At 44.9% G+C, this 15,095-nt stretch overlaps 3 protein-coding genes across 3 annotated transcripts in view; 2 read left to right on the top strand and 1 right to left on the bottom strand.

Moving 5' to 3' along the window:
* The window catches only part of HSD17B6 (hydroxysteroid 17-beta dehydrogenase 6), a gene marked incomplete at its 3' end in the record, with an annotated part of 129,238 nt that overhangs the window by 45,410 nt on the left and 68,733 nt on the right, over nt 1-15,095 (bottom strand).
* LOC309332214 (retinol dehydrogenase 16-like) overlaps nt 1-15,095 on the top strand; it is a 107,015-nt gene that overhangs the window by 35,073 nt on the left and 56,847 nt on the right. The window lies entirely within an intron of this gene.
* PRIM1 (DNA primase subunit 1) overlaps nt 5,374-15,095 on the top strand; it is a 111,457-nt gene continuing 101,735 nt past the window's right edge. The window contains exons 1-2 of one of the 2 annotated variants that reach the window (XM_081844767.1): nt 5,374-5,502; nt 8,803-9,124. In XM_081844767.1, coding sequence (XP_081700893.1) covers nt 8,812-9,124 — 313 coding nt within the window. In that variant the 5' untranslated portion in view covers nt 5,374-5,502; nt 8,803-8,811. The other variant, XM_081844770.1, reaches the window with a different exon arrangement.

The following is a 15,095-nucleotide window of genomic DNA, read 5'->3' as shown; positions in this document are numbered from 1 at the left end:
ATAAAAACAAGAAGAATGATTACAACTTAAAAACAAAAATAAAATACAACATTAAAATAATGGAACATTAAAATATTAAAATGTAGCCTCATTGCAGGAGGAGAAGGAAAAGAAAAAAAGAAAGAGAGAGAGAGAGAGAGAGAGAGAGAGAGAGAGAGGGAATCAAGTTGGCTCCGAGCCAAAGGCCAGGCAGAACAACTCTGTCTTACAGGCCCTGCAGAAAGAAATCAGATCCTGCAGGGCCCTGGTCTCATGAGGCAGAGCGTTCCACCAGGCCGGAGCCAGAGTTGAAAAGGCCCTGGCTCTGGTTGAAGAAGGCATTCGCTTCAGAAGAGCAGCTCCTGCACATTGATCTGGAGAAGCCCATGAGGCTGGAGACCAACGCGTCAGACCGGGCCATTGGAGCGGTGCTTTTGCAGCCAGGGGCCAAGCAGGGCTGGAAGCCATGTGCCTTTTTCTCGAGGAAGCTGAGCAAGTCGGAGCAAAACTATACGGTGTATGACCGCAAACTGTTTGCGATCTATGCAGCGTTTCGCCGATGGAGGCATCTGTTAATAGGGGCACAGCACAAGATCCAGGTTTGTACAGATCACAAGAACTTGGAATACTGGAGGACCGCACGAGTACTCAAGCAGAGACAGATTCGATGGGCACAGGAGTTCTCCAAGTTTTCCTTCGAGATCCGATACGTACCGGGAGAGGAAAACGTAAGAGCAGATGCGCTCTCCCGGAAGCCAGAGTACATGGAAGGAGAGGGACCACCAGAGATCCGACACATGTTCCCCGAGAACCGATGGGTGTGTAGGGGAGCGTTGGTTGGGAAACGAGAACTGGCCGGCCTGACTAGAAACGACGAGTTCGCTCAAACTAAAATCAGGGAACTCCGGGATAGAAGGGAAAACCACGGAGGGTTTGAGGAAAAGGAAGGGCTACTGTACTATAAGGGGGGCTGTATGTACCGGGGGAGACCTTGAGGGGGAAGGTACTCAAACAACTCCACGACAACCCAACAGCTGGGCACTTTGGACAGCACAAAACCATGCTGCTTGTCACCAGGCAGTTCTGGTGGCCAAGGGTGAGGGAAGATGTACGGGAATATGTACGGGGGTGCGACCGATTCCAGAGGGCAAAGGGGGAGAGGGCAGCCCCCGCAGGGTTGCTGGAACCCTTACCCACACCGGGAAGACCCTGGGAGGTGGTGTCCATTGATTTTATGACAGATTTGCCCAAGTCAAGGGGGAAGACAGCAGTCATGGTAGTAGTCAATCTACTGACGAAGATGTGCCATTTCATAGCGTGCTCGCATGCAGTGACGGCAGAGGAGACAGCCAGGTTGTTTGTGGATCATATCTTCCGGCTGCATGGGGCTCCTTCGAGGGTCATCTCAGATCACAGGAAACAATTTACTTCCCGGTTCTGCAGGAAGCTCATGAGCTTGCTGCAGGTCGAGGTGGGGTTCTCGACGGCGAGACACCCGGAAACCAACGGGCAAGCAGAAAGAGCGAACGGTATACTCCAGCAATACCTGTGCTGCTACGTCGGCGAGAGACAGAACGATTGGGTAGAGAAACTCGTGCTGGCGGAATTTGCGTACAATAATGCTGAACATGTGTCCACGGGAATGAGCCCGTTCATGGCCAATTATGGGTGTCACCCCAGGGCCTTCCCGGGGAGGTGTGGAGTGTACCCGCGGCTGAGCAGTTTGTAGAAGAAATGGAGGCCTTGCACCAGCAACTCAAGATGAACTTGGAAAGGGCCAAGGAAGTTTACAAGAGGCAAGCAGACAAGCGCCGCCAGGAAGGGGAGACTATAAAGGTGGGGGACTGGGTGTGGTTGTCCACCCAAGGGCTACCCTTTAAGGGAGGGTCTAAGAAGCTACGGCCAAAACGGCTGGGACCCTTTGAGGTAACACAGCAGGTGAACTCTGTGGCATTCAAGCTCAAGTTGCCTGAAAGCATGAAGATACATCCGGTGTTCCATAGGTCCCTACTCTCACCGTACGGGGAGGGGCGGGAATTTCTGGGACAGGAGGGAGGAGTCACCACCCACCCGCGGGTAGAGGAGAGGAAACACCACAACTAAGCCACGGAAATACTCGATTCCAGGTGGCGAGGGCGCCAGGTGGAGTACTTGGTAGCTTGGGAGGGAGAACCCAGGTCAGAAAACACGTGGGTTCCCGCTGAGGCTATTGATGACGGGTATTTGGTGGAAGAGTTCCACAGCCTGTTCCCAGATAAACCAAAACCACTAGCAAGATTCTGGGAGGAAGAATTTGGAACCACAGACAACGAAGAGGACTTTGTGGGTTTTCCTGCCTCAGAAGAGGAGGGAGGGGAGGTGTCAGAGGGAGAAGAATCAGACTGGGAGGCCCACCCTGTGGGAAGAGATCGGAGCGGGTGGGAAGCGGGTTTTGAATCCTCCGAGGAGGGCGACAGCTCCTTCCATGGATTCCCCACATCGTTGGCCAAGGAAAGGAACGAGGTTGGATCAGAAGGTCGGGCCGGGGGTGGAGGGGCTCCTGGGGGGGAGGTGGATGTCAGGGAACTGCCATCAGAGCTAAAGGCGGAGGAAACGCTCTAGAGGGATACCTGAGAGGGTCCCAGTAGGGAGAGAGGCAGCCCATCTGCTAGGGAAGGAAATCAGCGTAACACCAGTGGAGAAGGGGGGCAGATGGAGGATTCTGAGAAGAGGCTCCAAGACTCTTCACCAGAGACCAGCAGGGAGAGCACGGGTCCTCCGCTGCCCACTCCCTCTCTCTCTGTGCAGAAGACTTCCGCACAGGGAGAGTAGGAGGAGACTTGGCGTCAAAGAACTTCTTTGCCGGAAGAGATTCAAAAAACGCCCACTGACGGATTCTGCCAGCAACTGAGACAGCCACGAAGTGAAGGGCTGTCCAGACAGAAAGGGTTCAAACAGGCAACCAAGCCAAGAATGGCGGCAACTTACGCACAAGCAACCCCTTGAACCATTACATATACGCTTCAGGTTACATACGCTTCAGGTTACAGACTCCGCTAACCCAGAAATATTACCTCAGGCTAAGAACTTTACTTCAGGATGGGAACAGAAATCATGCTCTAGTGGCACGGCGGCAGCAGGAGGCCCCATTAGCTAAAGTGGTGCTTCAGGTTAAGAACAGTTTCAGGTTAAGAACGGACCTCCGGAATGAATTAAGTACTTAACCCGGGGTACCACCGTGCACAAATACTTTCTTCCATTTTCTAAAAATAAAGTCTATCCCTGAACTGTCCAGGAGAATCATGGATTCAAGCATAACTGGCAGTATCAACCCTATATCAGGGTTTCCTTAATGACAAAGGAATTACAAATACTACGAAATGGTAGGATCCTTTCCCTTCACTAATGTTGTTCAGAAAGGAATGTGGATTAAATGAACTCATCTCCCCTGTCCCCTCTATATATAAAATGCATGAGATTAATTGTGCATCTACATGTAAAAAAGGAGTTGTTGTTTAGTCGTGTCTGACTCTTCGTGACCCCATGGACCAGAGCACGCCAGGCACTCCTGTCTTCCACTGCCTCCCGCAGTTTGGTCAAACTCATGCTGGTAGCTTCGAGAACACTGTCCAACCATCTCGTCCTCTGTCGTCCCCTTCTCCTTGGGCCCTCCATCTTTCCCAACATCAGGGTCTTTTCCAGGGAGTCTTCTCTTCTCATGAGGTGGCCAAAGTATTGGAGCCTCAGCTTCAGGATCTGTCCTTCCAGTGAGCACTCAGGGCTGATTTCCTTCAGAATGGATAGGTTTGATCTTCTTGCAGTCCATGGGACTCTCAAGAGTCTCCTCCAGGGAGACCAAAGATGAAGAAGTAAAATCAGCAATGATCAAATGGGTGCAAGATGTAGGACATAATATACAATTTCAGGACTGGATAAAATTGTGGAAAGTAAATTTGAAATTTACAGATTGCATATTATTGAGAAAGAATTATATGAAAATGATGTATAGATGGTATTTATCACAGGTTAAATTGGCAAAAATGTATAAAAATGAAAAGAAAGAGTGTTAGAGATGTGAAACAAAAGGTACGTTTTATCATATGTGGTGGGGTTGCAAAAAGGTAAAATCCTACTGGGAAATGATATATAATGAAGTGAAAAAAATGTTGAAAATAACTTTTGTAAAAAAACCAGAAGCCTTTTTGTTAGGTATTTTAGGTCAAGACATACCAAAGGAAGTGAGGACTTTATTTATGTATGCCACTACAGCAGCAAGAATGTTGATTGCACAAAATTGGAAGACTGGAGAAATACCAACTAAAGAACAATGGCAAGAGAAGTTTAAGAACTATGTAGAACTGGCAAAAATGACCCAGAATCTCTCATCCCAGAATCTTTTCCACACAGATTTTTTTTTAATTAATTTTCATTTTAAAATATCCAATATAAGCCTTATTATATCAATACCAAATTACAATACCAACTCAAATACAAATCAATCACATAGGCAATTATGTAATTTAGGTGGCTTGCAATGGGTGGGGCCAAGTGGAAAAAAAATTGAACCCCAAGTCTGGTATATCAGAAAACTGGTTCCCCCCCAAAAAAAAAATGGCCTTGCACACAAGTAAATCAATGCTTACATGCATGCCCACTGTGGTCTTCAGGTTTCCTGAACTCAGGCAGGGAAGGGGAAGTTAGTTGAGACATCACTTGAGAGCATGGAGGACCCCCCCTCCCTTCAGACTTGGAGGTCCAAATGATGAATACATTTGTATACCACTTTATATTTTTAAGAAAAATCTCAAAGCGGTTTATTAAAACATCAATAAAATAATCCAGAATCAAACATTTCTGAAGAAAGTCAAATATAGAGTATACAGTCAAAGCAGAAAGCTAAAATATTATCTTAAAATTTTCAAATAAAACATTGCAAAAGAGGTCAACTACAGAATACATATTTAACACAAAGAAAAATAACAAAAAATATTAAATATTTTTTTAAAAAAACCTACAAAAAACATTGCTAAGTCAAGTCAAATATAAAATGCACATTTAAACCAGAATAATTAACAAGGGAATAAAATATTAACATAAGCATGACACGACTGTTTAGCAGGCACAAAAAGATGGGGCAAAAGAATCCAATAGTTAAGGTTGTTGTCAGGCATAGCAACGTCCCTCCAGTCTCAGCAGTGGGGCTAGTGAGTGTGGGCCTCACCCCCTAGGCCAGGTGGAAAGGGCCTTGCGGGGAGCGGCCTTCACGACTAGGCAACTGCCTCCTTGCGAAGAGCTCTGTATTTGTGCTTGCAACATGATGCTGTAATAAAAGGCTTATAAATCTTACCAACTGCTCATTAATTCTTATCTGTGAAGTTACACCTGACAGGTAGAGCAGCCTCCTTTCACATGCATTGGAGGGGGTGTGTTTAAGAGACGGGTTTAGACAGAAAATATGACAAGGGCAATTTGAGGAGCCAAGCTCCAACTAGTTGCCCACACTCCCAAGGATGCAGCCTTCGATTTGGACTACAGGCCTGAAAGGTATTTATTTTGCCTTGGTGCAAACGTGCAAACAAAAAAATTCCATTTCTGCTTATTCGTCTGTGGTCCTTCGCAGATATAGCTGTATTCCACCCATCACACCCTGGGGCAAATAAGAGGCAATTCCTGATTCAGTTCTTATAGCAAAAGGGACCTTTTAGTTTAGAGTTGTGAATGGGTTAGAATATTACTCTTATCACACACATCAGTAATCGAAGAAAGTTTTACAATAGCCTGGTTTGGTTCTCCATTGCTAGGTTAGCACACACTATTAACATTCAAGAACTCTGGATTTGTGTCATCAGTAGATCCATGGAAATATGAAACAAAAACAATCACACTCCATTAAACAGCGAAAACCAGGTGAGCTTCAAATTAAGACAACTTCTTCTGGAAGAAGAATGCAGAGCAGAAGAGGCAGGTGCCACCTAATTCCGGTGGGATGCCAGAAGACTCTTTGTTATGTACCCACATCTTCTCTTGAAAATAAATAGTAGACTCTTAAGCAGTACAGTTGTACAAATCCTCAGCACCTAGAAGTGTCTAACCTTGGTTCAGAAGGGGTTTCTGTTGTCACGCTCACTTCTGGGCAATCACATTTCTGGAACCCCAGTGAAAAAGAAAGCATTTGAGGAAATCTAAGCGCTATCTCTCCTCTCACTGGTTTCCCCTTGAAAATCAACCCCTTCTTTCACAACTTTATGTCAGGTACTACAAAATGTGAAGTTCCAGCCTCAAATCTTCAGTCTTACAGCACTTTGCAAGCAAACCTGCTACAAAGTCTATATATTGTATTGTTAAGCATCTCCCCAATCTTTGAAAAGAAAGAATCATACAGCTGGAAAGGACCCAAGGGTCATCTTGTTTAACCCCCTGCAATGCAGGGATCTCAGCTAAAGCATCCAAGACAGCCTGGCCCTTCCACCTTGTCTACTGTTTTTGAGGCTCATGGTCCTTCTGACACGAGTGAAGGGAGCGAGGCTTTTGATTCCTCTGGTGTCTTGATCTCCCAATTCCAGCCTTCTAGGATCCCAGTCCCAGCCAGTCCCAGGGGTCGGCCTAGGAGTATGGGTGCATGATACAGCAGGCATTCCAGTCCGGTTTGCCCCGGTCGCAGTCTGCACCCCCTGGGCATGGGAGTTGAGGGTCTCAGCTTGCTCAGCATGTGGGGGGGATCTTCTTCCCAGCCACTGGTGAGCCTGGCCCTCGTCCAGTTAAGGATGCCAAGAAATATTTGTCGCTTCGCCCGCCTGGGGATGGTCCCTTCCTGGTTCATCTGATGGAAACCAACACATGGCTCATTATAACCAAGGCCTGGCTGAAAGTACATTACAGAACAACATCAAATTCATTTTCAACCTCTATGCTTGAAGACCGTAATCCATCTAGATGGTATAGAGCAGACATGGGCAAACTCAGCCCTCCAGATGTTTTGGGACTACAACTCCCATCATCCCTAGCTAACAGGACTAGTGGTCAGGGATGATGGGAATTGTAGTCTCAAAACATCTGGAGGGCCAAGTTTACCTATGCCTGCTTTAGAATATCAGTGCCTACAATTCCTAATAGAAAAGCTTCTGGTTTTATTTGTTTTTACAAAAGTTATTTTAAACATTTTTTTCAATTTATTATACAGTGGTACCTCTGATTATGTACTTAATTCATTCCAGAGGTCCGTTCTTAACCTGAAACTGTTCTTAACCTGAAGCACCACTTTAGCTAATGGGGCCTCCTGCTGCTGCCGCATCGCCGCCACACGATTTCTGTTCTCATCCTGAAGCAAAGTTCTTAACCCAAGGTACTATTTCTGGGTTAGCGGAGTCTGTAACCTGAAGCGTATGTAACCTGAAGCATATGTAACCCAAGGTACCACTGTATATCATTTCCCAGAAAGCTTTTACTACCTTACATGACCACCACATAAAAGGTACCTTCTTTTTCTTTACTTTTCCAGCAGGTATTTGTACTTGCTTTATACATTTTTACTCACTTGCTAGGAGTCAAATACCACCGGTACATGATTTTCATATAATTTTTTTTCAGTGTACAACATGCTGTAAATTTCAAATCTGTTTTCCATAGCCTTTCCCAATCTGAAACCTGAATATTATGCCCCAAATCCAATGCCCAGTGTATCATTACAAATTTGACCTTTTGTATACCATTCCAAGAGCAATTTATACATTTTTCGACAATAATTTCAAATTGTTTTCTAACAGGTCTTTTTGTTTTTGACTGTCTTAAAGATATCATTTAATTGGTGAAACTGTAACCAATCTGTTAATAAATCCCTTATCTCTTCAGAATCTTTCAGTTTCACCTGATGTTCCACCTCGGTTAACAGCTCTCTATATGTCACCCTATTACTTCTCACATTTAATTTTTTCAAAGATATCACTTCTAATGGGGAAAGCCACCAAGGTGTTTTCTGTTCAAGTAAATTTTTATATTTTCCCCATACAGCAGATATGTCCAACCCATCGATCACAGGCCCGATTCCTGTCGCTCCCGGGCCCGAGGCAGCCCAAGAGAGCATAACATGCTCTTCACCAGAAAGGCAACGGACACACACCCACAAGAAAGGCAGAAGGAGAAGCCAGTGTGAGGTGGGAGGCGGGAGGCGGGAGCAGGGAGGAGGAAGATGGATTGAGGGTTGGCAATGGGAAGGCAGCAGTGGTGGATGGTGGAGCAATGTCGAGATGTGGTCCGATGTCAGTATTCCCTTTGGAGGCTTGCCGAGTTTGGAGGGTCTCTTCGCCGAGGGAGAGCCTGGAGGGTTCAGTGCCCCCAGCTCCCTCCCCCAAAAGAGGCGATTGATGGAGCAAAACAGTTTAATGTTGGAGCTCTCCTTCTCCTGCCAGCAAGCAACAAATTAGTGAGATGGAAAGGACTCCTAATTACCCTTTGGAGTTAATTCCAAAGTAACATCACAGGAGGCAAACATGCCTTCCTAAGCGGGGGGCGGGGGCATTCCTAGGACATTGGCATGGCCCCTTCTCTTTGGTTCGGATCCGTCTGGTGCAATATGTGATGCAATAATGTGGTGCAATAATGTTCCTCTTTATTAAGCTGTTCAGTTAATAAAAAGCTAGCTAGACCTATTATTTACACTTGTTTTGGCTTCCCTCTGCTCCAAGCAGCTCATTGCTTCATGCAAAATTTCTCCTTCCCCTCAGTAACACTGCGAGGGAGGCTAAAAAGAGCAGTGAGCTTCATGGTGGAGCAGGGGTTGGGATTTGGTTTCTCCAAGGCTTGCTAGGTGCCTGTGTGCCCTCACTCTTGCAAGCTTATTCCCTGCAGGTTTCAGCCATGTGGCTCTACCTGGCTGCCCTGCTGGGGCTTTACTTCCTTCGCCGATGGTACCAGGAGAGACAGACGGTGGAGAACCTGACGGAGAAATACGTCTTCATCACCGGCTGTTCCTCTGGCCTTGGGAACCACCTTGCCAGGCATCTGGATGCCCGGGGTCTGCGGGTGTTGGCAACCTGTACCACCCAGAAGGGGGCAGAGCAGCTGGACAAGGTCACCTCAGAGCGCTTGAAAACCACCGTTCTGGATGTCAGCAGCACAGAGAGTGTGGCGGCAGCGACGGAGTGGGTGAAAGAACAAGTGGGGAACAAAGGTAGCTTTTTGTTGTTTTGTTTCTTTTTTTTTTTTCTTTTTTTTTTTTTTTTTTAAATAATTTTTATTGGGTTTTTACATTTTATAACAACAGACACACACACAAAGACAAAGACAAACAAACACACAAATACAATTACATACCCTAAGTTTCTTTACCCACTTTCATTGACTTCCCCCCACCCCCTCCTCTTACATCCCAATTCCAAAATTAATTCAGCAAGTTCTTACCTAACCTCTTAAAGATATTCACATTGCTTTTAAAAATTAAATTCTTTTGTTTATCTATATTCAACTATCCAATTCTCTTATAATCATTAATTTCTTTTTTTTTAAGGTCGATCTAACTTCCCCTTCACAAATTTTCCCTTTATTATATTAATTATAGGTCACATTGACCAAGTAAAACAAAACATAACATTTTATAATTCTATTCTCTCCCCCCCCTGCCCCGGTTTCTGTCCCTTCCTAGACAAATGTCCAGAAAACAAACAAAAAATATTTCTAGCCCGGATTCCTCACGTCCGAGGCGTCTGATTCTCTGTCAGTCCCTCTCTGCCAGCTATATTGGTAGTCCTCTTTGATGGTCCTAAGACCCCGAAGGAGTTCAGTCAGAGTCAGATCATATTTTCTTTCATTCAGAATGTTGAAAAGTGTTTGCTGCGAAAGGCCATCTAGTTTTCCATACTCAAGAGAAAAGTCCCAATCATATTGCTTTGTTCTTTCTAGTTTTAATATTCCAAGTACTCCAGGGGCTTCTCTCTTCTTCTTTCTCATCTTTCGCAGGTCTGTAATCCAAAGGTCTTCTTGCTCATACTCTAACGCTGCAGATTCCTGGTTGATATTTTCCACTTGTAGTGTCTGAACTCCTTCTTTTTTCTCTGTCAATTCCAAAGGCATCTCTTCCTGCTCAGCTGCAGAATTTTTATCATACATCTCCTTTGTGCATTCAGCAGAGTTGTTTGTTTCAGGATTCAAGGTCATAAAAACTTTACTCAGAGCCATACTCTGCTCCTGCAGGATTCCCACGAGAAAGAACATTTTTTCTATCTCCGCCAGTAATTTTCCCTCTGCAGCCATTGTAATGTCACTAATTCCCCCTAGGGGGCTTTCAGTTATTTAATAGTCCTTTTCCAATAATCTGTTACTTTGTTATTATCAATACTTTGTTTCCAATCGCCTCAGTCCAAATGTATCAGCTTTAATTCCAAGAGTTATTAAATAGCAAAATTCTTTACTTTGTCCGCCCGTTTGACAGCTTCTTTGACAGCTGTCAAACTCCTTTCACTTCTTCCTCCGGGACCCAAATAGGACACTCCCGGGTTTTTTGGGGGGGATACACACAAAGTTCCAAATTCCCTTTCTCTCCAGCACAAAAATCTTGTTCTATCAAATTTGTGAGAAACTTTTAAATCTTCAAAACAGTATTCATTCCGCCTTAATTCTCCGTTCCTTGCTTTGAAACGTCTATAAGTAGAGGGGGTGCGGACTTCCCTTTAACACATCCCCCGATCGTGCCGAATTCACAGGATAAAATTTTTAAAGTCCAAATTCCACTACTCACGGGTCCTTTGTTATCCAGTCCAAATTTTGGGAAGAAAGTCAGCGCTCTCCGGCCATGGCTTGCGGCTTCGCTCTACTGAGGTAGCGGTCTACTCTCAGCACCACGCCACTCTCCGTACCCTCTCCGCAGCCTTTAAAAAGGCTCTTCGTGGGTCGGGGAGGGCGCTTAAGGTGCCCACCGAGTCACCAAGTCCGCAGGCTTCCGCGCCTGCGGTTTCTGAGGGTCCCCGTGTCGCCGGCACGGCAAGACCCGTCCTCAGCAGAGCCGATTCCCTCCGGAGCTCGGAGGGAATCCGCCATTAGCCGTTCGCGCTAACCCGGAAGTCCTCTTTTTTGTTGTTTTGTTTCCATGCTCTGGATCAGGCCAGGGATTATCTGTATCATCATCTGCTTATCTTTACTCCACTTTCCCACAAAATGTAGCCAGAGCGACTCCCAATATATCAAAAATAAAATGTATGACCATTTTAAAAAGTATTAGAAACAACTAAAATCAATAAGGCAGTGAATGGGGAAGGAATTCCATGGGGTCACCTTAATTCAGCCTCTGTCAAGAGCTACTAGGATTGCCAAATAACCTGAAAGATTATTGCTTTATGCCTTTGACAGCAGCTTGTTCTGTGAAGTCACACAGTGAAACTTCATTTTGTATGAAGATACATGTTCCTGTCTGATAATGTCTACAGATACAAGAGAGCATAATCAATGCTGCAAGATTTTAATCTTAATTAAAAAAAATTAATTAAATTATTTAAATTTAAATTTAAATTTAAATTGGCAAGCAGTTGAAGAAACTCAAACTGATTAGCCAGTGGCTCTGGATGGATCAGGCCAGGGATTTTCTGTATCATCTGTATTCCACTTTCCCACACAATGTCGCCAAAGGGACTCCAAATATATCAAATGAATGAGTAATATTCAAAAAACTTATTAGAAACAATTAATTCAAATCTCCAAATATCAGTGAGTAAAAAAAAATTAAAAACTATGCAATCAGCTTAATTCAACCTCTATAAGAAGCTTCTAGGGTTGCCAACTGATCTGAAAGACATTTGCTTTGTGCCTTTGACAGCAGCTTATTCTGTGACATCAGCAGGTGAAGCTCCTTGTGGTGTGAAGAGAAACATTGACACCTGATAATGTCCACAGATCAAGCTGCTCTTTAAAGCACATATATGAAAAGCCACAAAATGGTAACTTTAACTGACAAGCAGGTGATGCTGGACTCTGAATTTTTCCTCCTAAGAGCAGCTGGGAGGAGCTGCAATCCACACCAGGAAATTGACTCAGCAGGAGGAGATATGTGCTCCCTTTCTTCAGAAATGCTGCCTGATCCAATCTAACATTAATATAACTTCTCCATAGTGGCTGCTGAGACTGAGACAACAAGGGAGATTATTGTACTATTGTTAATAAATGATATAAATAATTTATTAATGATACAAACCCCTCTTTCTTAGTTATTCCTCTCATCACCCACTCATAAACACCCTCTCAGTGTTCCATGCATGCTATATTCTACACGTATTATGTCTTATTAATTTTATAGCAAAATCCCTATAAAATCTCCTAACCAACCTGTGCAAAACGCAGGCCCAAACTACAGACTCCATTCTCTGACAGCATGCAGGGAAATCAGGTGGCTGCTGTGCAAATTGATGCCCAGGGCTCCATACTATCCTCCACTTTAGTGCTGTGCTCATTTGACAGAGGGCAATGACTGAAGTTGCAAGTGTGTCTGTGCAGGGATCCTAAGCACTAAGTGAGCAAAAGATGTGTGGGATGGAAGCTAAGACGGGTGCCTTGACTTAACAGCGTCATCCTTGGCAGTGCATATAGTATTATTGGGAAATGTATCATTGTGTGTATCTGCGTGCACACACACACAGACAGAGACAGAGAACCTCCTTCTGAGGGATTGGGGGGGGAATTTGGACTACAATATGGGAAATATTTCATGAAAAGCAGTGCATTTGTTTGCACGGATTATTATCATAAAACAGACTCCATTCTCTGACAGCATGCAGGGAAATCAGGTGGCTGCTGTGCAAATTGATGCCCAGGGCTCCATACTATCCTCCACTTTAGTGCTGTGCTCATTTGACAGAGGGCAATGACTGAAGTTGCAAGAGCGTCTGTGCAGGGATCCTAAGCACTAAGTGAGCAAAAGATGTGTGGGATGGAAGTTAAGATGGGTGCCTTGACTTAACTGTCAGTATATGGAAGCATCACCGCTGCAGGCAGCCAGATTGTTGATACAACATGATGCCCTTAATCGTGGGAAAGAATTTCCCAGGACGTTCACAGGCTGGATAAGTCTTTGTGAAGAGTGTAACTTAAAACCCTCCGAGTGCGCATGTACAGGAAGTTTGTCAGACTTGCTGGAGGAACTGAACTGAAAGGACGTGTTTTTCTCTAGTGCTGTAATGTCAGAAATAAACATCATGTAAATAGATTTCTGACTTATTTTATTTCCCCTGCGGAAGCAGGAGGGGTTGTGTATTTTGCCCATGCTTGGGAAAATGTCGCCTACCAAAATCTCCCTGGTCTGTCTGGATATCAGCCAGAGGAGGTTACCGGTAAGCAAGCTCCGAGGACAGTGAGAGGGGCCAGCCTCTATGGAGGGGGCTTGCAAAACCAACAAGTGGTAGCAGCGGATGGTTGCAACAACAAGACGCTGAGCTCCAGGTGGGAGACGTTTTTTGCTGATGAGCAGCGATCCACGGACCTCTGCAATGCTGATTTATGGCTGGATGGTGAACGCGAATTGAGAAGTCTTCGGTTCCCTGAAAAAGAAAGGGTCTTGTTTTGGATTAAACAGAGCGCAGAGGCCACATACTTCGCATTCCAGAGCTGATATGAAGTTCAGTTACTAAGCGACAAGTCGTGAGTACCTTTTAAGCTAAATTTATGAGCTGGTTAGCTTAAAAAGCATAGAGAGAAAAGAAGCTTCAAAAACGAAAGCATGCTGAGTGTTTTTCAGCGACGCTTGTTGTAAACAAACTGTTGGAAAAGGGGGCTTTCCAAGCAGAGCGCAGCTTGCTGATTGCTGTTGGATTACAGTGAAGGCTTATTGTTTACAGATTCTGTGGAAGGGAAAATTCCAGGCAGCTGGGCTGACTGTCAAGTGCAAGCAGCTCGTAAACAGCCCAATAGACTTTTGGGTTTCCCAGTTTGTAGCTGCAGCTGCAGCTTGGGACTTAAAGATGGCTCTGTTCTCTCAGAAACTGAATGGCCAAAACTGGCTAGAATGGTCATTTGCAATGGAATTTTTGCTAGTGGGAGAGCAATTGTGGGACTTAGTAAAAACTCCACAGCCTGTTGCTGTACAAGCACAGGGGAAGAAGGCTGCAGTTCAAAGTGAATTGAAGCAGCGTGTCCTGAGAATTTTGGCGGAAAATGTGGACGCTTATCTTGAGCCAGTCCTAAAGGGTGCAGAAGAACCAAGGGTCGCTTGGGAGTCACTCCGCAAAGCTTGTGAAGCTGGGGTGGGAAGCAAGGACCAAGAATTGGTTGCACCAAAGGGGGAGAGCCAAGATGAAGCTAGCCAAATTCTTGAGAGCTCATCGAAAGCTGGAAGGAGCTTTGAGCCACAACAAGGAAGTGAAGAGACTGTTGTTGCTGTTTCTGATGATGATCCTAGCACTGCTGCAATGGCTGTTGCTGATGGGGGGAGTGAAGTTCGGAAGTCAAGCACCCCCACTACCATTGCTACAGAGGAGAAAGCTGTAGCTCAGGATGCTGTTCGTCAAGAGACACCACATCAGGAGAAAGGAGCTAGAGGGAGCTTTGTAAAGCCTCAAGCTTCAAGCAAAGGTCGTACCCAGTCCCAGGCTAAACCAGATATGGCTTTGATGTCGCTAAAAGCCACATCATCCGTGGAGAACTCATTTGTTATAGACACTGGATGCACGCAACACATGGCATCACGTCGGGAACTGTTTTCTATGTTTGAGAAGCAACGCTTCACTGTGAAACTGGCCAATGGTCAGGAAATGGAAGCAACCGGGGTCGGAACTGTGTATCTAGAAAGCCTGAACTTGACTATTAACAATGTTTATTTTGTTCCAGGTTTAAAGTACAATTTGCTGAGTGTATCTCAAATCACCAAGAAGAAACTGGTGTTATCGTATGATGAGAAAAGCTGCAAAATCTACAAAGGTGGAGAGCTGTATCTTTCTGCCAGAGAGAAAGATGGACTGTATCTGTTAACTTTTGATGAAAGTGATTATAAAATGTGTAGAGCATGTGAATCTAAAATGCTGTCTCTTGCAGGTATCTCGAAAGAAGACACGAGAGGAAAGGCAACAAAGATCAACAAAGTTTTTCAGCGAGTGTATGCTGATGTGATTGGTCCTTTAGCACCTTCTAGAGGCAATGCTAAATACTATCTTGTATTTGTTGATCAT

Source organism: Podarcis erhardii (genome assembly GCF_964252035.2).
Source record: "Podarcis erhardii genome assembly, chromosome: 2".
Classification (NCBI taxonomy): Eukaryota; Metazoa; Chordata; class Lepidosauria; order Squamata; family Lacertidae; genus Podarcis; species Podarcis erhardii.
The sequence above is the reverse complement of the archived record's forward strand: the minus strand, read 5'-3'. Positions and strand labels throughout refer to the sequence as shown.